Source organism: Macaca mulatta, chromosome 15, assembly GCF_049350105.2.
Source record: "Macaca mulatta isolate MMU2019108-1 chromosome 15, T2T-MMU8v2.0, whole genome shotgun sequence".
NCBI classification, from domain to species: Eukaryota; Metazoa; Chordata; class Mammalia; order Primates; family Cercopithecidae; genus Macaca; species Macaca mulatta.
The window spans coordinates 99,390,690-99,416,920 of record NC_133420.1 but is presented as its reverse complement, the minus strand read 5'-3'; the positions used below and the strand labels follow the sequence as shown (position 1 = coordinate 99,416,920).

General features: G+C 37.4%; 1 protein-coding gene across 2 annotated transcripts in view; it reads right to left on the bottom strand.

Moving 5' to 3' along the window:
• PGM5 (phosphoglucomutase 5) overlaps positions 1–26,231 on the bottom strand; it is a 180,062-nt gene that overhangs the window by 146,815 nt on the left and 7,016 nt on the right. For both annotated transcript variants that reach the window (XM_077966189.1, XM_028835225.2), the window contains exons 3-5: positions 11,466–11,628; positions 5,254–5,400; positions 2,218–2,343 (exon numbers count right to left, since the gene is read on the bottom strand). In XM_077966189.1, the coding sequence (XP_077822315.1) occupies positions 2,218–2,343; positions 5,254–5,400; positions 11,466–11,628 (436 nt within the window). The remainder of the gene's footprint in view (positions 1–2,217; positions 2,344–5,253; positions 5,401–11,465; positions 11,629–26,231) is intronic.

Genomic DNA, 26,231 nt, shown 5'->3' with positions numbered 1-26,231 from the left:
CAAGTATCATATGACTCAGCAATCCCATTCCTAGCTGTTTACCCAAGACAAATGAAAACATACAGACTTGTTCACTAATGTTCACAGTATCTTTCTTTGTAATAGCCAACAACTAGAAGAAAAAGAAACCTAATTTTCATCAACCAGTGAATGGATAAGCAAATTGTGGTATAACAACCACACAATGAAATTGTACTCAGCAGTAACAAGGAACAACTACTGATACATGCAACACCAAGAATGTGTATCAAAATTATTATGCTGAGTGAAAGAAGCTTGAAGCAAAAGGCAACATATTGTATGCTTCCATTTATATAACTTTCCGGAAAATGCAAAACCATGGGGGCAGAAAGCAGATGAGTGGTTGCCAGGGGCTGGGGATAAGGGGAGAGGTTTGACCTCAAAGGGCTGCAAAAAACTCTGTGGGGTGATGGAAATGTTCTATCTTGATTGTGATAGTGGTTACATGACTGTATATTTTGGTCAAACCTTATCAAACTGTATACCTACCAGGAGTAAATTTACTGTATATAAATTATACCTCAGTAAACCTAAGTTTAAAAAGATATGGTATCCATGAAACATAACTAGGATGCTATTATTAAAAGAGAGAATCTTTGGAAAATACAAACAAAAGTTTTGGGAAATTAAAAATATAATGGTAGAACTGAAGGACTGGAAGATAAAGTCAAGGAAATTTCCCAGAAAGTAGAACAAAATAAAGAGATGAAAAATTGGGGAGGAGAAGGGGAAATAGAATAATTAAAGGATCAGTTCAGTAGGAACAATAATCAAAATGGTTACTAAATAGCAATTCAAAAACTTTTCCAGAGTTAAAGGGCACAAGTGTTCAGACTGAAAGGGTCCATCAGGTGTCCAACACAATAAAGATAGAGTCCCACACTAAGATCCATTATTGTAAAACAGAGGAACACTGAAGACAAGTCAAAGGTCCTAAAAGCTTCCAGAGAAGAAGAAGGAAGACAATGGATTAAAAATCAGAACAGCATTGGATTTCTCAAGTTTAATATAATAGCTATAACACAGTGGAGCAATGCTGTCGAACTTCTGAAGGAAAATAATATCCAACTTAGATTTCCATATCAGTCAAATATTAATCAAGAGCAAGTGTAGAATAAAATATATACAATGTTTTATTGTATATATTTTAGATATATGATACTTTTCAGGTATACAATACTCAAAATATTTACCTACCACGAGCTTTCTCTCACAGAGTTCCTGGAGAACATGTTCCTCCAAAGTAGGAGTAAATCAAGGTGTCGGACAAAGAAACCAGGGAACAGGACATTCAACATAAGAGATGTGTAAAAAGAATTACTACCATGATGATAAAGGGAGATTCCATGATGGCAGCATGCTCACAGAGCAACCAGTGCAGAGTGGGGCAGATCAAAGTCTCCAGGAAAATGAAGTGAAGGGAGATTTAGACACTGGGGGAGAGCTTGAGGATTAAGAGTGGTAAATATACTTGATTAAAACCAAGCAATGAGAAAACAAGACAATTGCTATTTCCAAGGAAACCAAAAACTTGTACTGTAAAGGAAATATAATTATAGCATATTGCATGGCTCAGCTGTGTTGTGGTAATGTAAACACTAGATACTGATCTTACCAAACTGATGATATAATTAGTGAAGCATGCTTGGATTCCCTAACTGGTGGGTGGAGAGGTGGGTGGTGGGTGGAAAGGGTGAAAAAGAGCTGCAGCTCCAGTTTCCATAGTATGATATCAGTAATGCTCAAAACTGAAAAATCAACAAGAGTCTGTATATCCATAATATTTAATGATAGGGAGACAAATACAAAAAAGAAACAGCTGAAAAAATTGAAAAACTTTAACTCTGGAAGGTAAATGGGAGAAGACAGAAGTTGGGTACAGATTTTTTCATAATAAATCTTGAACTACTTGACTGTTTAAACTATGCCATGCATATGATCAAATAAATAACAGTTTTACTATACTGCACACTCAAACATGCATAACCTCAAACTCATTTGTTCAACTTTTGTTTTCGTTTACATCCAAAGACAGAAATAAGGGTCCTGAAGTTTTCCAGAACATTCCAAACATCTGAACATACACATGTTGTGTTAATATCTATGAATCCAACTTTCCTCGTAACCGCTGAAACCCAACGGGTGTAGAGGTCTCAATATTTCCTGCCCACTGATTGGAGAAAACCACGAGCTTACCTCCATGCATTGCATCAACGCGAATCTTCAGTTGGCTGGGCCCAGTCAGCAAACTCTTGATGGCATGAAAGTCAAAGATGGTCCGAAGGAGGTTGAGATAGATATCCACTGGGTCCACTATCTCCACTAAAGATAGAAAAACAAAGGAAAATGTCATTGACTGTACCCATGAAAGATACTTGGAAGCATAAAAAGAATCACTACCTTAACAGCATGAAATTCTGATCACAAGCCCATCATATCCCTAGACATGATGTGGGAAGTAAAGTGCCCATTTGTTGACGAAAATCACAAATCAAGGCACAATCAAGATACTACAAACTTTTCAAGTGCTCAGTGGGTATAAATGATACCGAGTTATAAATTCTTCTTTGCAAGGAAAAAATCAACCACAAGAATAAAGATAAAAATGTGCCCTGTTACTCCTGCCCCCAGTTCCCCGCCCCCCCAAAAATGCACACAGCACACATCTCAATGTTTAGAGGCATTTTGGCATATCCAGTTGCCTTTCCTGTGGGGGCTGGCCAAAGACTGACTCAGCTGGTATGAAACAAATCAGCAAGCGACCTCAGTAGTGACCCCTATTTTCCAAATGCCATTGTGCCTACCAGATTCGAGTGCAGAATTGGTGATGAATATATTTCTGAGTTTGCATGAAATCTCATTCATGCCCAATCTCCACCCAATTTCCAAGTGAATGGCAAATATCTAGAAATTCTCATTAAACACAAATGCTCTCCAGCTTCTAGCACCACCCAGTAACCAGGAATCCAAAAAGTTTTATTCACGTATTTGACATACCAAAAAGCTCAGAATACATTTTTCATACTTGTCAATCAGTATATAACTAATGCTCAGAAAGTACTTGTCCAAGAAGTGGTAAATCAATTCTTTACGTGCTAAAATTTGTCTAGGAGCCCTGCTTTTTTAAATTCATAGCCAAATTTTGAAACTTAGGTATATTGTTTTCAGATTTTTCAAATACATACTACTTTGAAACCCTGAAATACTTTTAAACTTGCACTGAAGATACTACCAATCTGCTTTCAATAATTTTTAGTAAATCCAGGTGTGATATTTAATGGATGAGATCTTAATGTGCCATATAATATTATCCCTTCATCTGATCAAATACATATCTAAAAATATTTTTTCTTGCACTTAAGTCAATGTAATCTATGTGTCCATTCAAATAATTGTATTTGTAACATGGGTACTTTTTAATTATCTTTTTACATGAGGAGCATAATAGTCTATAAAGTAATTAAAAATTAATCCATATAAAGTGTACACCTAACAATGGTTAAAATGGTAAATTTTGTTATGCATATTTTACCACCATAAAAAAATTAATCTGTAAGACAAAATTTTATGCCCTGAGTACTTTGTAAGTTTTACTCACTCTACATTATAGGATAATATTTTTGACAATTTCTTTCTGGCTCTTCAATTCTTAAACCACTTACCTAAATACATTTGGTATTTATAATAGGCAACACACAGTACCAAACAAATGTGAAAAACAAGGGAGCAAGAAGTCAGGAAAAATTGAAAGTTCACATCAATTAGTTCATGCTCTTGACACTTCAAAGTGAAATGCAAAGGAATTATTTCTACTTAACACAAGCTTTGCTCAACATTTGAACCAGCAAGAATACAGCACATAAATTATCCCAAACGATTATCTCCAAATTCTAGGAAGCCAAGGAATCCCTTTACCCACCTCCTGGTATCAGTAACATTTTAGAAAATTCATGCAACTAGCAATGTGGCTGCAGCAATGAGCCTGAATGAGAGCTCACGAAGATTTGAGTCTCTTGGACAACTATAAAAGTTGTGAAGATACCAAAAATAAGCCCAGTCCTTCTAATCTTATGTAATTAGCATATTGAAATCATTTTGCTTAATGTAATGTACACCTTGCCTTTAATTGTCCAGCCATCCCATGCGTGTGCACGCATATGCCTGCGCATTCTCCCAGCTAGATTAGCAAAAGCAGGCACTGTTGCTTCCAGTTATTATCATGGCTCTCTGTAAATTTGTGCTCATTACCTAAGCAAACAACTGACTCAAAACCTCTCAAGAAAGACTTGGTAACATTGGACAAATACTGTGACCCACACACAATCCATTTAAAGCTTTTCTCTGTCCCTAAAATATCACATGGACACAAACCAGGTATTTCATCTTTTAGGCTAAGTTAAATTACTTCTAAAATGAGGATACCATCTTAATACAAACTGTATCCAAATTTATAGTAGCACTAAAAAAATAAAACGTGTTAGATCTATTGCTATTTTATGCCTTCTAGGAAAAAGCAATAGGATAAAATATAAGGGGGAAAATGATATACACACACATGTTATTAATGTTGTCATATGGTTTAAAATTAATCTATAAAATAAAAAAACTATTGTCTGAGTACTGTAGAAGTTATATTTGCTTTACAATATAAGATAATAGTTTTGACAATATCATTTTGGTTCTTTAATTTTTGAATCACTTGCCTAAATATATTTGGTAGTTACTGAATTCCTTTGTAAAATCTCCTAACACAGTGCTTGGCATAGGGTAGGTGATCAATAATTATGCATTCCATAAACTGATGTATAATTATTCCAAGCTTGGTTATGGCTTAGAAAAGAAACTCCTACCTTTCATGAGAAATTTAATAACCCCACTGACTTGTTAGGTTCCTTCTTAACTAAGGCATTCCAGCATCTTCACCTTAATTGCTTAGACAAGTTTTGGCAATTCACAGCCTATTCTTGGAATGTTATAATGAAGTCAACCATAAAATTTTTCCTATATTGAAAATGATACCAAGTTTGGGAAGTGGTTTTTGAGAGTTTCCAGTTCTGAATATCTTGGCTGCTCTCATGTCTTCTCTCTACACCACATTAAGTTTACACATATTTATCAAGAGTCACCCCTGAGATTGACAATGCAATAATTTTCATGAGTGTACTTCCCTACAGAAACCAGTCAGCCCCATCCACGTGGTTACTCTGACTTCTTCAAAATAAAACCTGTTACCTCTGAATGGTTTGAATTTGTTCTCTAGGTCAAATTCTTGTCTTCCTAGTCGAGATAGGTCGATTCGGAGATCAGGACATATAGCATATTCCTCAATCGTTTTGCTGATTTGGTAGATTTTGTCTGAGACAACATCGGGTGCAGGACCTAAAATTTGAACACCAAAAATACACGTTTTTAAAAGTCTCATGAATTTCAAACAGAGAAATGTTACCATCCTCCTCCACCAGGCAGAGAAAGATTCATTTGTTCTCTAAACAATGATCAATGGTTCACAGTTCTATTAGCCTTGACATTTCTTACACTGTACTCATCCACCTTGGGGGAAATTTGGTCAGCCTCACCTGTTCTATGTAGACTAACAACGCATATGTTTGTTTATTTGTTTTAATCCACTTCTAAGTAGTGACACATCTTTCCTAAAAATAGTTTCACACCTGCCAGGGAAACCTGGTTACGTAATCAGCTTTATTCAGGATATGAGACACAAACAGGATATGCATTTGACAGAAGTGAGGGATTCCAGATTTACACTGCAGCTTCCCCAGTGCACCTAGAAGAGGAAACTATGCTTTCTCCTGCTGCCTAATTGATGTGTGAGCTTAGCAGGGTAAGTTAATTATTTTCCCCAACTCACAATCTCTAGTCACTTCCCAGTTTCTAAAATGAAGCTCAACTAAAAATAAATGATGCATTTCCTCGAAAGGCCAAATTGACAAGTAGTATTAGACTTTAAATAAATTGAACATGAAATCAATACTTGTTCATCTTTTGGGATTTTGCTTTTTTTTTTCTTTTTTTTTTTTTTTTTTTTTACCTTGTATATCTTAATACAAGCCATTTTAGATTTTTGTTTTTTTGCAACAAGGTTGAAAAACAAATAAGTAGATTGAAAGATCTAAAGTATAAATAATTGACAGATGTATAGCTTTCTGTATGAATCTTACTTGTCAACTATACTGTAACTTTCTACTGAACAAAAATTGTTTCTTGATTTTTAAAATATCTCAGTCCTTAGAACTGCATTGTCCAATACAACACAATAAAAGTTACTAGTCACATTTAGCTGTTGAGCACTTAAAATGTGGCTAGTCGAAGTGTGCTGTAATTGTAAATACACACCAAATTTCGAAGAGTTAGTAGAAAATGCAATAGATTGCATTAATAATTTTTATATTGATGACATGGTATAATAATATTTTAGATATAGTAGTTTAAATAAAATACAATGTGAATTTCACTTGTTTCTTTTCCCTTTTTTAATGTGGCTACTAAAAATTTAAAGTATGTATGTGACTCATAACATTTTTCTCTTGGACAGCGCTGCCTTAGAGTGTAGCACCATCACCGTATCCCAATAAATGCTCATAAAAAAGAACAGCAATAGTCCTAGTTTAGTAAGTGGGAGAGAAGACAGCCCAGAACATTTTACCAACAATTTTCTTGTTGTGTGGGAAAAGTGAAGACCTCAAAGAATAAACATAGCCCTTTGCTTCACTCCTTACCATTTTTTACCCTTCAACGAAACTTAAAGAATAGGTAGTCTTATTTAGTTTTTGCATTATTTTATGCTTGCCAGATTACAGAATGCATGAATATCTCCCTCCACTCCCTACACCCCAGGCACCACACTATGTTTTTGGCTGTGTCCATCATTTTCAAGTCCCTGAGTTTTAATGCCAAAGCACACTGGTTTCCAAAAGTAAAGCAAGTACTGTCTCTCTAGATAGTTGTCTATGATGCCGTTTAACCATCCATGTTGATAATTTCAGAGTTCATCAACAACTTCTGAATTCCTTGCCAATTTCTAAGTTCTCTGATGTATATCTTCCACTCCAACGACTTTCATCATATGCACACCAAAAATATGTACAATTATAACATATATTAAAATAATTGTGTTTTAAAGGATACAGCAAATCTACAGGGACTCATATAAAAATAAATTTTAATGTGTTAAAAAAGAATACCCAGAGATTTTAAAGTGCATAAAATAAATGAAAAATTGAAAAAGCTTTTTAATTTGAGGTAGTCCCATTTATTTGTTTTTGCTTTTGTAGCCTGAGCTTTTGATGTGATATCCAAGAAATCATTGCCAAGGCCAATGTTCAATAACTTTTTCCCTATGTTCTCTTCTAGGATTTTTATGGTTTCAGATCTTACATTTAGGTCTTTTATTCATTTGGAGTTTATTTCTGTGTATAGTATAAAATAACGGTCCAATTTCATTCTTTCACATTTTTGTTTTCCCAGGTACCATTTATTGAAGAGGTTTTTTTCTTTCTTCATTATATTCTCTTGGTGTCCTGGTCCAAAATTAGTTGACTATATACGTTCTGATTTATTTCTGGACTCTCTATTCTATTCCATTGGTCTATGTTTCTGTTTTTATGCCAGTATCATACTGTTTTGTTTTTACTTTAGCTTTGTCATAATATAATTTTAAATCAGCAATTGTGGTTCCTCCAACTTTTTTTCCTCAGCAATGTTTTGTTTTTTTGTGGCTCCAAACAAATTTTAGTATTGCTTTTCTATTTCCATGAAGAATGTTATTGAAATTTTGATAGGGGTTGTGTTAAATCTGTATATTGTTTTGGGTAGTATGAATGTTTTAATAATATTAATGTTTTTTGATCCATGATCAATGACCACAGGATATCTTTCTATTTATTTGTGTCTTGTTCAATCTCTTTCACCAATGTTTTATAGTTTTCAGTATACATTCACCTCCTTTGTTAAATTTATTCCTAAGTATTTTTTTGATGCTATCATAAATGGAATTGTTTTGATAATTTTCAGCTGGGTCATTATTTATGTATAGAAATGCTACTGGTGTTTGTATGTTGATTTTGTATCCTGCAACTTACTGAATTCATTTATTAGTTCTAAAAATTTGTGTGTATCTGTGTGTGTGTGTGTGTGTGTGTGTGTGTGTGTGTGTGATCTTTGGAATTTTCTGTATTTAGGATTATATTGCCTATAAATAGACATTATTTTACTTTCTCCTTTCCAATTTGGATGAGTTTTATTTATTTTTCTTGTCTGATTGCTCTTGCTAGTACTTCCAATACCATGTTGAATAGAAATAGCAAGAGTGGGCATCCCTGCCAGGTACTAAATAGTGGAAAAGTTTTCAATTGTCCCCAGTTGATTATGATGTTAGCTGTGGGTTTCTTCAAAATGGCCTTTGTTATGTTGAGAAACTTTCCTTCTATACCTAAAGTGTTAAGAGTTTTTGTCAAGAAAGAATGCTGAACTTTGCCAAATGCCTTTCCTGTACCAATTGAGATGATCATATGGTTTTTATCTTTCATTCTGTTTAGCCAGTCTTGCATGTCAGGGATAAATCCCACTTGGTCTTGATCCATAATTTCTTTGATGTGTTGTTGAATTTGGTTTTCATCAATATTTATGAGAGATATTGGCCTATGGTTTTCTTTCCTTACAATGTTTGTCTGGCTTAGGTTTCAAGGTGATGCTGACCTCATAAAATGTGTTTGGAAGTATTCCCTGTAACTCTATTTTTTGGAAGAGTCTAAGAAGTATTGGTAATAATTATTCTTTGAATGTTTGATAAAATTCAGCCATGAAGCCATCTGGTCCTAGGCTTTTCTATTTTGGAAAGTTTTTAATCACTTCTTCAATTTTTTATTTGTTGTTGGAGTGTTTAAACTTTGTTTCTTCCCAATTCAATCTTGATAGGTTATTTTTTCTAGAAATTTATCCATTTCTCCTAGGTTCTCCAATTTGTTGGCATAAAATTGTTCATAATAATCCCTTATGACCATTTTCATTTCTGAGGTATCTATTGCAATGTCTCCACTTTCATTTCTATTTATTTGAGTCAGCTTTTTTTTAGTGAGTCTGGCTAGGAGTTTGTAGATTTTATTTTTTCAAAGAACCAAATTTTGATTTTATTTATATTTTCTAGTTTTTCTGTACTACATTTTATTAACTTCTGTTCTGATCTTCATTATTTCCTTCCTTTTGCTCACTTTGGGTTTAGTTTGTTCTTTCTTTAGCTCCTTAGGGCATAATGTTAGTCTATTTATTTAGAACTTTTTCCTTTTTTAATGTAGGCATTTATTGCTATAAACTCTCTTAGAACTGACTTTGCCACATACTGTAGGTTTTGATACATTGTGTTTCCATTGTCATTAATCTCAAAATATTTTTTAATTTCCCTCTTGATTTCTTCTTTGACCCATCTTTGACCCATTAGCTCGTCATAAACATGTTGTTTAATTTCCACATATTTGTAAATTTTCCAAGATTCCTCCTGTTATTGATGTTTAGCTTCATACCATTGTGGTTGGAAACAATACTAGACATGATTTCAATCTGTTTGAATTTGTCAAGATTTATTTTGTGGCCTAACATATAGTCTATCATAGAGAATGTTCTATGTATGCTAGAGAAGAATGTATATTCTGCTGTTGTTGGATGAAAAGTTCTATATAGGTCTGGTAGGTCCATTTGGTCTAACGTATAGTTCAAATTTAGTGTTGTCTTGTTTTTTGTCTGGTTGATCTCTCCATTGTTGCAAGTGGGGTACTGAAGTCCCCTATTAGTGTTATATTGCTGTATATTTCTTCCTTCATGTCCATTAATATTTGCTTTACATATTTAAGTGCTTCAGTGTTGGATGCATATATATTTAAAATTGTTTATGTCCTCTTGATAAGTTGACCTCTTTATCATTAAATCATGACCTTCTTTGTCTCTTGGAACAGCTTTTACTGGAAGTCTGTTTTATCAGAGATCAGTATAGGCATCTCTGCTCTCTTTTGGTAACTCTTTTCATGGAATATCTCCTTCTATCCCTTTACTTTCAGTATATACCTATTCTTAAAGTTTAAAAATGGGTCTCTTGTAAGGCAGCATCTAGTTGGATCTCGTTTTTGATTCACTCAGCCATTCTACATCTTTTGATTGGAGAGTTTAACCCATGTACAAGCAAGGTTATTATTGATAAATACTTACTCCTGCCATTTTGCTAATTGTTTTCTGGTTACTTTGTAGATAATTTATTCCCTTATTCCTCGATTGTTGTCTACCTTTGTGGTTTGGTGGTTTAATTTTCTGCTTTGTGGTTACAATGTTGTGGTTTTTTTTTAAATATTCAACATGAATACACTTTGTTTGGATAATGTGTAAAACGTCTGCAAGGAGGGATAGATAAGTTTTCCCTTCAGAATGCACTGTTTTGCCTGGGATCAGGAATAATTTATAATGGTAACTGTTGCTGGTTAAAATTTGGCTCCTACCCACATTCATGCAAACTCAGTGTTCTAGATTAAAAGAGATTTAAGAGACTTGCCAAGCAAATGCATGGTCCTTAGATGTATCCTGATTTGAATAAAACAGCTATAAATAATAATAATGTTATTTTGGGGATTATTGAAAGTTTTGACTATAGATTAGTTTTCAGGTGGTATCGGAGAATTAGCATTATTATTGTTAGGTATGTTAACATGGTCATGCAGCAATATGTCTTTCTTTTTAAGAGAGGCATACAAAAATATTTGGGTGTGAAATGTTCTTATGCTATAATTTGCCTTAAAATTCTTCAGAAAAAAAGATAAGCAAAATAGAAAAACAAGATAACAGGTACATGTTATCTATTTCTTATTCTCCCTATTTTTGTGTGTGTTCAATTTTTAAAAGAAATTTACCCTCATACATATATTCCACCCCCTTCACTAAGGACCCCCAAACTATAAATTGCTGTAAGTAAAAGAAAAAGTGAAATAATTCTATGATTTTGAGAGAATGTCAACACTGTAGGAAAATGAAAGCCCAGGATTTGGGCTAAAAGTCATTAATCTGACCCTGATCAACCCTGTGGCCTTCAGCAGTAACTCAGCCTCTCAGGCCTTTGATTTGTTCATGTGTAAAATGAGGGTCATTGTCCTTCAGACAACGACCTTCAGGGTATGTTTTAATTTTAACATTCAGAGTCCTTCCATATCAGATAAGCATCAACTATTCAGTTGTTTGTGTTGAGGAGTATGGGGGACCAACAGACTCCCCAGATGGGTTCATGAGCCCGTTATGCCACTTCCTTGTTGGATTACTTCGGGCACCTCACTAAATTTTTCTGAGCCTGGTCCTCTTCACCTTGTTTGTCTATCATCAAAGGGTCACTTTAAGACTATAATAATATAAGAGGAAAGAAATCGTGATTATTAAGCATATTCTGAACCACATACCTCCATTGGCAACATTAAACTTCACTCCAAACTCGCCCCCTGGTCCTCCAGGGCAGTGACTGGCTGTTAGAATGATTCCACCAGCTGCCTTGATCTTCCTGATAATGCAGGAGACGGCAGGTGTCGACAAGATTCCATTCTGTCCAATAATCAGTCGTCCAATCTAAACCATCCAAAAAAAATAAAATAAAATCAATCCAGTTGCTTGGGATTAAAGGCATTTCAATAGGAAAGTGCCCCAGGCTCTGTTAGCATACAGCCAATCTCTTGACAAAAGGAACAGAGTGGGCTTTAGATTAGGGGAGGCAGAGTAGGGGGAGCTCTGACATTGTCTCTCCTTTCTAATGTCTCTAAGACCATTTGGGGCACCCACATCTAGTAGTCAATTATTAACCTGTAAATAGGATATGCTTCATTGATCTTCAGTAGTTTGAAACATCTGCTTTTGATAACTGAGGGATTAACTTGAATCACACAAGAAGTTCTTAGTTTGGTACTGACTCAGAAACTATGCCTGTACACATGCCAGAGATTACAAGAAAAAAAAAAATGGAGTGCTTCTCTGCTTCTTCTGCTTACTCTAACTTAGAACAAGCTCAGAAAGCAAGGGGACTGATTTACTACAACCTCATCATCTGTAGGCATGTTTTAACTGTAATCTTCAGGAATGACTGTTCTCCTGAAAGTAGGAATTCTCTTTCTGCTGTTAAGTGACAGCATGTGCTGGAGGCATTGGAGAAATTACCCAGTCATGCTAAGTAGAGATCTGGAGGTCATCTGTGGATGCAACCAGATTCTTTCTAGAGCTACAAAACTGACTTTTTAAAAAGTCAGCAACACAGCCCTGAAGAACATTTATTGCTACACTTTGTTTTAAAATTGGATTCAATAGCATCCAATCTAGTAGTTCTCAATATTTCTACAAAATAGAATCCCTTATGAAACTTTTTTAAATCCCAGTACTCAGACTACATTCCAGACTGATTATATTGCGATCTCAAGAGCCCAGCATTAGTAGTGTTAAAACTCCACAGGTGATTCCAATGTTCAGCCAAGCTTGGTAATCAAGCCCCCTTGTTACTCAAAGGGCTGGCAGCATGGGCATCACCTGCGAGCTTGATAGAACTGCAGAACCTCAGCTGGGTGTGGTGACTCACACCTGAAATCCCAGCACTTTGTGAGGCTGAGGTGGGCAGATCACCTGAGGTCAAGTTCCAACCTGGCCAACATGGTAAACCCTATTGCTACTAAAAATACAAAAATTAGCTGAGCATGGTGGTGCACGCCTGTAGTCCCAGTTACTCTGGAGACTGAGGCGAGAGAATCGCTTGAACCTGTGAGCCAAGATGGCACTGCTGCACTCCAGCCTAGGCTGCGGAGCGAGAAGGAAAGGACAGGAAATGAAAGGACAGGACAGGAAAGGACAGGACAGGACAGGAAAGGAAAGGAAAGGAAAAGAGAAAGGAAGGAAGGAAAAGAAATAGGAAGGAAAGAAGGAAGGAGAAAGAGAAAAGAGAGAAAAAGAAAGAGAAAGAGAGAAGAGAGAAGAAAGAGAGAGAAAGAAAGAGAAAGAAAGAGACAGAGAGAATACCGAACCTCAAGGACCACCCGAGGCCTACTGAATAAGAACCTGTATTTTAATAAGATCCTCTCCTCTCTTTCCAGATAATTCATTTGATAAGTACTGATATAACCCACAAGCCAAAACAAACTTTAACATACAGTCCAACAGCAAAGTTGCCCTGGCACCATCATTGCTAGAGGTCAGTCACCGACCAAATATAACAATCAGCGAGATCAGGGGAAAAAAAGATACAGAAGAGATTAAACACACACACTCACACACACACACACACATCCCCCCCACCAAAAAAAAAAGCTCAAAAGCAAAGCAGTCTTGGGATGATTTAGTATGGAAATCCACAAGATCCCCAGGCTACATATTTTCAAGTAGAGGAGACAGATTATAAACAAATAGGCAATAATAATAATAGTTACTAGTGGGGTACATATTAGAAAGAAATTAGACTGCTGTAATAGAGAATAAAGATGTCAATTTTAATAATAACATAATAATAATAGCTAAAGGAGCTTAGATTTTATTCTAAGTACAACTGGAATTCATTGAAAGGTTTTAAACAGTGGAAGTGACCTGACTGCATTTTTAAACATCATGTGCTGAGCAGCCCAAATAGTCCTATTAAAAAGGAAGTCACATCAAGTCACTAAAACATTCCAATAGCTTTCCTTGTCCCCCACCAACTCAAAACAAAGCCAAAGTCTTCACTGTAGTCTACAAGGCCCTACATAATCTGACCTCCATCACCTACCATTCTCCACTGCCCTCACTCTTCTGTTCCAGCCACAACGGAACAGAAGAGCTATTCCTCAAACACACCAAACATGATCCCGCCTCAGGGCCCTTGCATTTTCTTTTTCCTCTGCTAAGAATACTTGCCCAGATATTAACATACCTGCCCTCTAACATCCTTTGGGTTTCTGTTTCAATGTAAACTAATCAGAAACAGCACCCTTGACAGCCCTATATAATACTGTAGCCAGAAGTCCCTAACTTTTCTATTGTTTCCTATTTCCTTCACCCTGCTACAAATTTTCTGGATCACACATATTGCCATCTAATATTTTCCATATTATTTATTTTCCCACTGTATGTAAGGCCCAAGGACTTTTTTTTTCACTGCTATATCCCAAGAACCTAAAACAAATCTGGCATGTGGTAAGTGTACAATAAATATTTGTTGAATTAATGAATGGAGAATAATGAATGAATGATGAATGGCTTCTCTGGGAGAAATACCTTGAAGTAGGGCAAGAGCAGAAAGAGGAAGATCAGATGGGAGACTCTTCAAGTCGAGTGTTGACAGAGTCTTGGACTAGGCTAGAGCCCACAGAAATGAAAATTAGTCATTTGGTTTGAGATATATTTCTGGAAGGAGGATGAACAGAATATGAGGTGGACTGAAATATGGAAGAGACGGGCTGTGGTAAACAACCTCCAAAATGGCCCCAGTGGTCCTTGCCTTTTGGCATTTGTGCCTTTGTGCGGTCCCCTCCCACACTGAATGGTGCAGATCTGGGTAATCAGTATATATTGCAGAAGTAATTGTGTGTGACTTCCGTGGTGAAGCCATAAATGGCATGGACACTTCTGCCCTGCTCTCTTGGACTGCTCTTTTTGGGAGAGGCCAGCCGCCATGTCATGAAGACGCTCAAGAAGCCCTGTGAAGATGAAGCAAGGCCGGCCAACAACAGCCAGCACCACCTTGCAGCCAAGGGACTGAGCCATCTCACAGTGGATCCTCCAGCCCCCGCCAAGCCTTCATACCACCAAACCCATACCAACATGTAACTGTCACTTCATGTGAGTCCCCAAGCCAGAATACCCATCTCCTATCTCATAGAAATGATGAGAGATAATAAATATATGTGCTCACACATATTACCATCTAATTTTCTACATTATATGTTTATTTCTCCACTGTATGTAAGACCCAAGGACTTTTTTTTTTCACTGCTATATCCCAAGAACCTAGAACAAACCTGGCATATGGTAAGTATACAATAAATATCTGTCGAATTAATGGGAAAAAATGAATGATTAATGGTTGCTCTGGGAAAAATACCTTGAACAGTGGCAGGAGCGGAAGGAGGAAGATCAGATGGGAGGCTAACAGCCAGCACCACCTTGCCAGCCAAGTTACTGAGCCATATTGCAGTGGATCCTCCAGACCCCACCAAGCCCCAACTAAGCCACTAAGTTTCATGGTAATTTCTTACACTGCAATAAATAACTAATATAGGAGCAGTGAGAAAAGGAGTCAAGAATAATCTCAGCTTTCTACCTTTCATAACTTAATGGATAGTGGTGCTATTAATCAAGTCAGGAAAGAGAAAGGACAATAATTACCCCTATATTATTATTCAAAGTCATGATGAATTATTTTCCATATGGTCTTGCTAAAATTTATGTAGTCATTCAACTCATTTTATTGAGTATCTACCAGGAAACAGGTAATATGGAAGAACCTTCTGATATAGAACTGAATATAATTTAGCCACTGCCCTCAAGTAATAAGTCTGGAGAATCAAGAATTTGAAAAATATTGTAACTTTTGTTCAAAATTTTCTCTCAGCCATTTAAAGGGAAAATTTTGAAGATTGTATAGTGGTGACAGACTGGGATAGTAGTCCACAAAAACTTAGGATGCACTTTCATAGCGCAGAGTTGATGCTGAGGAACAGCTGCCCAGCTAGGGGTTACATTTTCTAACCCACCCTTGCATCTAGGTGTGGCCACATGGTGCATTTGGACAATGGGTGATAAACTAGTATGAGAATGAGAACAGAAGTAATGTGTGTTTCTTCTAGGCTGAGGATATTAGAAAACAGATATATCATCTCTACACTGCTTATTTCTCTTCCTACAGATTCAGTACAGGTAATCATGTGAATCTGGGCAATGCCAGAGTCACAAGGAAGGAAGGAACCTGGGTCCCAATCCCATTTGGTAGACAAGAGTCTTTGCCCACCAGGGACATCCTCATTGGACTATTGTGTGAGTGAGAAATAACGTTCTATTGTTTTTAAGGCAATAAAAATTGCCTACATTTCAGGTTTATTTATTACAACCACCCGCATTTTCTTAAGCAGTAGCGAAAGAAACATAAGCAATAGTTTAATGCTAAATCAAAAATATCAAATGCAAAATTATTTTATGCTATTACAGTATAAAATTATGCCCACTTTGGGGCAAGGACTTAGAAAAATGCAGAACTAAACATGTAAAGTTTGTTAAGTAGGAGAGATTATAAATTTTTATCTTATTAAATTTCAGTTATTTTTGAAAAGGCAATATGCATTCTGTTTAAGAAGGTTAAAGTGAGTAATTACACTTGAATAAAGTTTCAACCTGAAATATTTTAGTTATAATTGGAGTATTAACAGAAGATTAAATTCTAGATATACGGAAATTTTACCTATGTGAGATCTGCTCATTAACCCATCAATACCAGAGAGAAGAGGTATTGCTGGATGTTGTCCTATCATCTGAGGGATAAGTACTGGAGGAGATGTGAGAGTGGGTGATGGGGCTTCTAAGGTAAGACACAGAAAATTGTGAAGATATTTGTATCCCATATGGACACTCACCAAATGGTGACCTAGGCAGAGGAGGATTTTAATAATAGGATGACCAGTTCTGTGGATGTCAATAAGTGTCTTTCCCCCAACCATTCCTGTCATTGTCCAATGGGCTCATGAGCAAAGTGGCTGATATGGTTTAGATGTTTGTCTCCTCCAAATCTCATGTTGAAATGTAATCCCCAGTGTTGGAGGTAGGGCCCAGTGGGTGATGTTTGGATCATGGGGGCAAATCCCTCACAAATGGTTTATCACCATGCTCTTGGTGATAAGTGCATTCTCACTCTGAGTTCACATGAGATCTGCTTGTTTAAAAGTATGTGGACCTTCTCTTTTGTTCTCTTGCTCCCACTCCTGCTGTGTGATATGCCTGCTCCTACTTTGTCATCCACCTTGAATAAAAGCTCCTTAGGCCTCACCAGAAGTCAAGCAGATGCTGGCACCAGGCTTGTACAGCCTTCAGAACCATGAACTAACTAAACTTCTTTTCTTTATAAATTACCCAGCCTCAGGTATTTCTTTATAGCAATGCAAGAATGGTCTAATACCATGGCCGTCATGGCAGGGATGAAGGCTATGCACGGGCTCAACAACATGGACTTTCACTCACCAAGGCTGACCTGGCTATGGCCACTGCAGAGTGCCTACTTTACCAGCAGCAGGGACCAACACTGAGTCTTCTTATGGTACCATTCCCCAAGTGATCAGCCAGCTACCTCGTAGCAGATTGGTTAATTTGGGCCACTTCCATCACGGAAGGTGCAGCACTTTGTACTTAGTAGAATAGACACAAAGAAGAGGAGATATGAAGACCAATGCAAAGACTGGAGTGATGCAGCCACAAACCCAGGAAGCCAAGGAATGTATTCTGCTGCCAGAAGCTGGAAGAGGCAGGGAACAGATTCCCCCTAGAGCATCTACAGAGTGTGGCCATGCCGATAGCTTAATTTTGACTTCTGGCCTCCAGAACTGTGAGAGAATAAATTTCTGTGGTTTTAAACCACCAAATATGTGGTAATTTGTTATGGAAGTCCTAGGAAATGAATGCAAAACTTGCAACCTAACACAAAGTTTGTATTAGCTTCACAAGGCTGCTATAACAAATTGCCATAAACTTAGTGGCTAAAGGCAATTAAAATTTATTCCCTTATATTTCTGGAAGCCAGAAGTTCAAAATCAAGGTGTCAGAGGGGCCTGCCTCATCAAAAGGCTCTAGGGGAGGATCCTTCCTTGCCTCTTCCAGTTTCTGATGGCTCCACATATTTCTGAGCTTGTGTTCACATTACTCCAATCTCTGCCTCTGTTTTCATGTCACTTTCTTCTCTGTGTGTCTATGTCTTCTCTTCTGTTCACCTCTCTCTGCCAATTATCCCAGGATAAATGTCATCAGAAAAGGTATGGCTTTCAAGATCTAATCATTGATAAAAAGAAAGATAACTTTTGGAAGCCCTTTTGTATAAAGAAAAAGCACCCAACTTGAAGTTAAAAGGCATAGGTATGAGTCTTGACTCTACCCCTGACATAGGATCATTTAACTTCTCTGAGGCTCTATGTCTTTATCTGAAAAGCCAAGAAAGAAGAGGATTGCTAAAATCCACCGAAGATCAGATTCTACAAACAAAAATTCTTTGTTAAATTAACTATGACACAAATTATTCTATTGTCTTCCCCAAATCCCACAACCCCTCCAACATTTAAAATTCATCTTTAGATAGCAGATTATCCCTTAAACTACCATTTGACTCTCTGAAAAAGTTCTAGAAATACTATCCTCTGTCAATGCAGCAGACCGCTACCTTTCAAGGAAAAAATGGTTTACTTACATAATTAGCCTTAGTTTTGTTTACAGCATTGAAGCAAGCAATATCTGACTTTCATTCCCCAGTGAAATCCAGACCACAGCCCAGGGAGGACCAAGCCATGGCATTCTGCTGCTCCCCACTGAATGTCCCACACCATAGGGTCTGGCTTTGGCTGGAAGAAGGGCAACTTCACCTAGTCCTCCAGAAGGTACACACACCCAGGTAGATGTTACTGCCACTAAGGGGCATTTCCTTCAACTCCCACATGGAAAAGGGGGCAAAGTGGACCCTAGTCCACTGTCACTCACACACACACACAGGAGGCACACAGATACACATCCCAGGATCCACATCTATCACATATATGAACATTATCACACAGACCCTGCAGACACATCTGTGAGGCATATGCATTCCCAAACACACAGACAGACTCAGGATGAATTTGTTCCTACCCAGCTATGACTTCTAAAATGCTTGAGGAAATGAACACATAGTAGAAAGGAGTGTGCAATTATTTCCCATGATGCCATTGCTTAAGAACTCTTTATGTCTGTCCTTCTAATGGCACCAATGCCTCCCATCAAGCCTTAAACCTCACCTAAATTATGTCACTGGGCTTTTTCACCTGCAAATGGGCATAGTAGGTGCCAAGGGAATCAATATGCCCTTTCACATGCCTTAGACCAGTGTCCCAAGAAAGATAAAATGTTATTCTATTCCTTTACATATTGTGCCATATACAACTATGGTTTTTTAATGATCTTATTTCTGACAGCTGTATTTCTTCAGAACATCAACAACTTCTTTCCTAAATTAGTTTTAGTATGAGTTCAGTTTCTAATTAGCTCAAATTAAAGTCCTAGAGAGCAGCGAGGTAATATTTAAACACTCAACCTAAAATCTCAGAGTAGGTGCATAATTTTGACTCTCAGTGAGTTTTTCCTGTGACATAACACTCGTGAAAGCAGGATTGCTTTCATGTGTGAACTCTCTTAAATCAGACTTACCCTTTGTGATTCTCTTTTAGCTTTAAATGTCATTTAAGAAAAAATAAAGAAAAGAAAATTAAGCATGACGTTCTCCAGTACCTCTGCTCACTGTGTTATAATCCCTATCACTCCCCAAGTGAATTGGAGAGAGTGAAGACACAACGAACAGAAACTTCCTTGATGCTTCACAGAGGAAGTGTTCTCCAGGACCACACAGCCTCCACCATGTCCATCTGTAAGTGCTGTTGCAAGCCATACACAGAAAGATGCTTGTTTCCTGTCTTGTCGGTTAAAAACAGAAACAAAACACTGGAAGAAACCCCAAAGCCAAGCTGCCATGGGTTGCAGAGTGCCAGCCCTTAAGTAGTGTTGTCCATAGGTAAACAGGAGACAGATAAGGGCAATTTCAAGAAATAACAAACTCAAGGCGTGAATGTGGTTATTCAAACATCAAGGGACTTCTTCATTTGCATTTGGATAATTGTGCAGTTATATGATTTGTTACATGGAGACCAGCTGGAAGTAAGAGAGCTCATCCTCAACTTCCTGTACCTATGGAAGTCTTTACACACATGCTGGAGAGAGAGATGAGAGTTCATTAGCATCAAAACAACGTGGATTTCACAATCAATTCCTAATATCTGAACAAATACAGAAAAGTCACAGGCATCTAGAAGTGCAGCCCAAGTTCTGTTCTTCAATCGGCCCACCCATTTCTCAAGATTTCATTGAGAAGATCAAGAAATCTAATCTTCCTTGGATGCAAAATGGAGGTGGTAAAAATTGGAAGTATGTCCTTCCTGGTAATTAGGCAATTTCAGTACGTAGGAAGTACTCTGAAATCTTTAAGGTAACAAGAAAGGGTCCCACTTGTTGCCATTTTATGAGGTGACCATCCCAGCTGGATCCCAGGATAAGAACTGCAAGTGTCCATTGGGTCTACCTGGGTCTGAGTCAAGAAAGCAGAGTACCCTGAAGTAAGCTGAGATTTTGGGGTTCAATGGGAAAGAACGTAAGAATTGACTTTGCCACCTACTGCCTGAGTGACTTTGAGCAAGATCTCAAATCCCTATGTATCTCGGTTTTGTTATCTAAAAGATCACGTGATGGAGGATGCAAGGAAGTAACACAGGCAAGACCCAGTTTACAGTGTCTAGTACCTAACAGACTCTTGACATGTTTCACTTGCCCTTGAGTCAATCTTTCCATGTCACTGAATATTCTTCCACAACATGATTTTAATGGATATAGTCTTCCATTATTTAAATGTACCATTACTGACCAATATAAAAATGTTCTTTTACCTCAAATTGTTATATGTAAAACAAAAACATGTTTAAGGACTAAACCCACACTGTGGTATAAATTAAACTGGATGTAGGCCAGGCATGGTGAGTCACACCTATAGTCCCAACACTTTGGGAGACCAAGATAGGAGGATGGCTTGAAGCCAGGAGCTCAAGAGCAGCCTGGGCAACATGGCAAGACCTCATCTCTACAAAAAATAAGAAAAATTAGCCAGCCATGGTGGCGTGCACCTGTAGTCCCAGCTTCTTGGGAGGCTGAGGTGGGAGGATCCATTGAGCCGAGGAATTTAAGGCTGCAGTGAGCTAGGATAACCACCGCACTCCAGCCTGAATGACAGAACAAGAACCTGTTTCAAAAAAAAAACCTAAAAACTAAAATCTGGATGTAGTTTGCCAATAACTAAACAGCAAATTAATTGTAATATGCTTACATATAAATGATGTATTTATTCTTTAATCATAAACCTGCTCACTAAGAAGCTGCTGAAGTCCATGGTAGTGACAGGTACATGTCTGCATCCTTGTCCTGACCTGCATCTTCTTTGATTGTCCCCATCTGTGTCTCCAACTGGCACTGCCGAACTGGCCTGCTACCTGATCAATGTTGTTGAGCTCACTGCACAAAGCTGTTCTTAAAAGGTAGATTTCTGCCTGGAATAGTCATACACCACTTAAATTCCTTACTCCTGATCCATCCAGCTCAGCACAAGTTCTATTTATTGCCATAGAAACGTAGGTCATTTGGAAACACCTCCTTCATTTCTATGGAATGTTCAAACATTTCTGACATTTTGGACTCTGTTCTAGCCTCTTGTTAAATATATCCAGAAAAGAGACAAAGCTTTATGGAGAGGTTATGTGCACACATATGCTATAGAATAAACTATCTAAATGCTTAAAAATACTTTCCATCTGGCACCGCACCTTAATAGGTAGACAGAAATTATGTATGTGTCTATCTACCTATATAGGTACACATAAATACATATCCCCAAAACAGAAACTCATTCTCTTATTTATATATAGGTAGAATATAGGTGAATATACATATACCTTTATAGGTAGAACAAAAAAAAACCCTCAGCCTCTTTAGGGCCATGCATTTTCTCTGAGTAATTGTCACAATTAATTAAAATACATTTGTATACATCTTTAGATAAATTCCATCAGACCAGTTTCTGTCCGGTTGGAAAATAATAACTGCCTATTTACTAAGTGCCCCTGCCCCCATACTACGTTCCAGTGAACTAAAGACCTCTGGCAATCATAGATTTACAACTCAGCAAGATTAAACAATTTACTGTTATTTATGACAGCCAAGCTGGATCTTCTGTATTATATTCCACATTAGCATCTATCACTTTACATTTGGGAGATCCTGTCCAAAAAACGATTATGCCTCCTAACCAAACATTCAGCAGGGCTGCAGGAACAGGCCCCCTGACAAACATCCTGCCAAAGTACTTTAAAGCACCGTGAGCTCCTGCAGCTGTGCATTTTCAGACGACTCAGCAGATTAGCGTGGAGTCTCTTAGCCTCTGCTTGGTCTGTTCCTTTCAGTAATCTCTCACATGGCCCAGTCCATTCGGTTTGAAAATCCTCATGAAATGAGCAGATTAAGATCTGGCTTCAGTAGGGGGCCATGGGTTGGGCATGGAGGGGAGAGCCTGAGCCTCAGAAAGGTTTCAGATGGAAAAGCATGGCACTGACTCAGCTCATGCTTAACAGGAAATAATGCACAGACCACACCAAAAAAGTCCTTTATGTTGTGTGAAAGTCTACGCTGAAGCAGCTGCTGCCACTTCATGTACTGTGATAGAGTGCGCATGTGTGTGTTTGTGTGTGCATGAGTGTGAGTACGCACACAAATGTGTGCTGGGACGGGGAGGAGATCACACGTTCAGCAGTCATCACCTCAGCCTTAGCTAGCAGCATGGAGAAATGCCAAAAGTCAAGAGGAAGCTGCACCAAAGCAACTGTGATCACCACATCAGCAGGCGCCTTCTGGTTAGTAAAGCTACTGGGACTAAAACACACACACAAACTCATCCTTCTTTTATTTTAATCAGAGTAAAATATTTTTATAATAATTGTATTATATGAGTAAATAAAATAATTCATAATGCTGTAACCCATTATCACATTCAATCCTCCCAACAACCCTAGAAGATACACAGACAAGTATTATTACTTTCCCTATTTTTATAAATGAGGAAATAAACCCCAGGAGGTGACTTCCCCACAGTCATGTAAGTTGCAAACAATAGTATCATGATTCAAATCCAAAACTTCTCCTTTTGTCTTCATTATTGTTTTAATTTTGAAGGTAATGCAAATGCACGTATGATCTTTTAAATCCAGAGATGTATATGGGATAGGAAAAGGGACTCTCCTTCCCCATCCTACACTCCCTCCACCCAAGCGATACCCACTGTTGACTGGAGTATGTTTTTCTAATCCTATTTTCTATGCCTACATAATATAGAGAAAAGCAGGATTACATTACACACAATATTCCAGTCATTGCTCTTTTTCACCAACAAGCTATCATTCACATCTTTTTCATACTACATATAAATTTATATCCTTTATTTTAGTGGTGTATATTATGTGGTTGTGTCATAAATTATGTACCTGTTCTCTGTTGAAAATATAGATTTTTTTTTCTGAGTTCTTCCTTAGCAAAATGCTGCAGTGAGTACCCTTGTACACAGAAGTTTGTACATTTATTCTAGAAAAATCTACAATATAGTTTCTTAGATTAAGAGATTCCTGGGTTATTAAGACAACTACTCTATTAATTTAGATATATACTTCCAAATTGTCTGGCCAAAAAGTTGTGGCAATTTAACTTCTATAAACAGTATACAAACATGACACTTTTCCAACACCTACACCAACTCTGGGTAATTTCACCCTTTTTTACAAGTTGATGGATTGTTTTAATTTATATTTCTCTGGTTATTAATAGGGTTGGCCACCTGTTCATGTGTTGGTATTGATGATATTTGTATTGAATTGTTTGATTTTTCTTGATTTGGAAAACCTTTTTACGTCATAGATATTAAATATTTGTTGTAAAACTCTCCTTCCAGTATTTTGTATGTGTTTTGTCAAGTAGAATAAATTCTTGTCCTCTGATTTCAGATTCCTTTCTCTTTCCATTAAAAATCCCTAAATGTAAAACTGGATATTGATAGCTAAAAACCAGGATGTTTACTAGAGAAAAACAATACAAAGGCAATAATTAAATATATTTATACAAAATACCTACTAGTCTAAACTTCAAAAGAGAAAGTAAAAGTCAAATGCTTCCATGACTTCAGACTAAGAAAAAGAACTTTTGAGGTTGAATGTTCCTGAAACTTTTCTTTTCATACAACTACAGACATGACTCCAAAAGTTGATGTCACTAAAAATGTAAGATATGAAAGATATTTGAAGACTCAGAGAAGGTGGATTTTCATTTTAACGAGTCACATATATATTCTAGATATCCTCTTATTTGTAACTAAGAGAGTCAAATCAGATGAAAGAATCTAAAAATGTCCCTTTGACTGTGGTAAGTAGAAGTAGTGGAGGTGTATTGGCCAAACCTTGAGTGTTTGTGAATTAACTCTTAAGGCTATAGGCTGACACAGGCCATTGAAGCCCTAGCTTTTTATCTTTAATTTTAAAATCCCTGAACAATTTATACTAATTTTTCTTGTCCATTATTTCCAAATAATCTTGTTTAAATGCTATTACAGTGCTTGTTCATGTTACTGTTGTCTAACAGAAGGGTATCCGGGGCCTTAAAACTGAGAGAGTTAGGATTAATGACTCCAATACCTATGCTTGGACTTCTCCAAAAGTGGGTTCCAACTTCTTGTCCTCAAGTCCGTATAGAAACTAGCAAACTTCCAGAGTTCACAAAAGGCTCAAAGAGAACAGATGTTTTATAGAAAATTCTTAGAGCAAGTTTCACACATAATGTTACTGATGTGTGTCTGCCTTTTCAATAAACATCACTATGCTTCATCACAAGATTTAATAAAGCAGCTTAGTTAAAAATGCCATCTGGGTCTCTGGACACATTAAACAAAGCTTAAAATAACCACTCCAGCAACTGGGAGGACCCAGCTGTTCTCACAACCTCTCCCACTCCTTCTACTTCCCCATAAAAAGAGTGAATGAAGACCACAGACTAAAAGCATCCAGAATGAACTGACACAAACAGGGAGATAGGTGGAGCCAAGGGCTCTAGTAAGTTTGCTGTTGTTCACATAATAGATTTGCTAATTCCACAACTTCGGGACGGGGATTCAGAAAGGGAAGCAGAAAGAGGTAAGAGAGAATCATGGAAGGGCTCATTCAAGTTTTCTAATGTATCATAAACCTGTTCTCTCCCTAATGTCTGGACTATAGTAGCCCATTCCACTCACCTATTCTGTAGTGAAGTCCAGTAGAAAATACAAAGCAATCACCACCCAGTTCTTTCTCCCTTCTAGAGATGAGATGTTAGCCACCCAATCCCAGACTCTCAGATCCATTCCAGGAAAGAAGCCCTAGGCATTGAAGCATAGGTTTTCCTCCCTCCTTTCTTCTACCCTTCCTCCTTCTCTCCCTCCCCGAGCCACCACCACATCCCACTTTGCTCCACTTCCAAATCTTTGTTGCTTGGTTTGGGGGCCACGCCAAGATTTGTTCCCCAGATAGTTCTAGTAAACGCCAAACCAAGTATATTCTCATTCTTTAGAGCAACGAGCTTTTCATGGCCAACTGGAATCAAATACAACCTGCACAAACATCTATCCAGAGGACAATCCAAGGCTCCGACTGAGCCAGCCTTCTGCATACCACTGTATTTCAACTTCCTATTCACAAGACACTGAGACATTCTTGAATTCTGTAAGGTGCACTGCATGTTAATACATTGCTGCTCATCATGTGGCCAATATAGGGCATGACTAGTCAACAAATTTTCTCTTGGCTAAAACTTGCAACAAAACTGTAAGTTGTTTACCAAGGGGCCCGCTACAGGTTATATTCAATACATACAGTCAAATCATAATTATCTGAGGTATATTCAGCTGATCATACGCCTTTATATTTCAGTAAAAGTTCTTTACATTTCCCAGTGCTACGATGTTACAAAATGCTTTCATGTGCAGTGCTTCATCTGATTCCCAGGATAATTAAATGATGCTGTCATACCTGATTTTTAGATGAGGAAATAAGTGGTTTCTGGGTATTTCAAGAGGCTAACGCATCTGCCCTCCAACTTGTATGTGTAAACCAAAAACAAAATTCCAAGGCCCTTCAACCATCTGAATGGACTTTGACTCTTTTGTTCAATATATGGCAGAGCTAGGAAAAGAAGGTGAGTCTTCCAGCTGCTGATACAGGGTTTTTTCTGCCATACTCCATTACCTCCAAGGCTAAAATCAAAAGGCGGTGTGGTTATCACAAGAAAAAAATCAGGTTTGGATTTCCCAAATGTGTATGTAGTGTTTGGTGATTTAT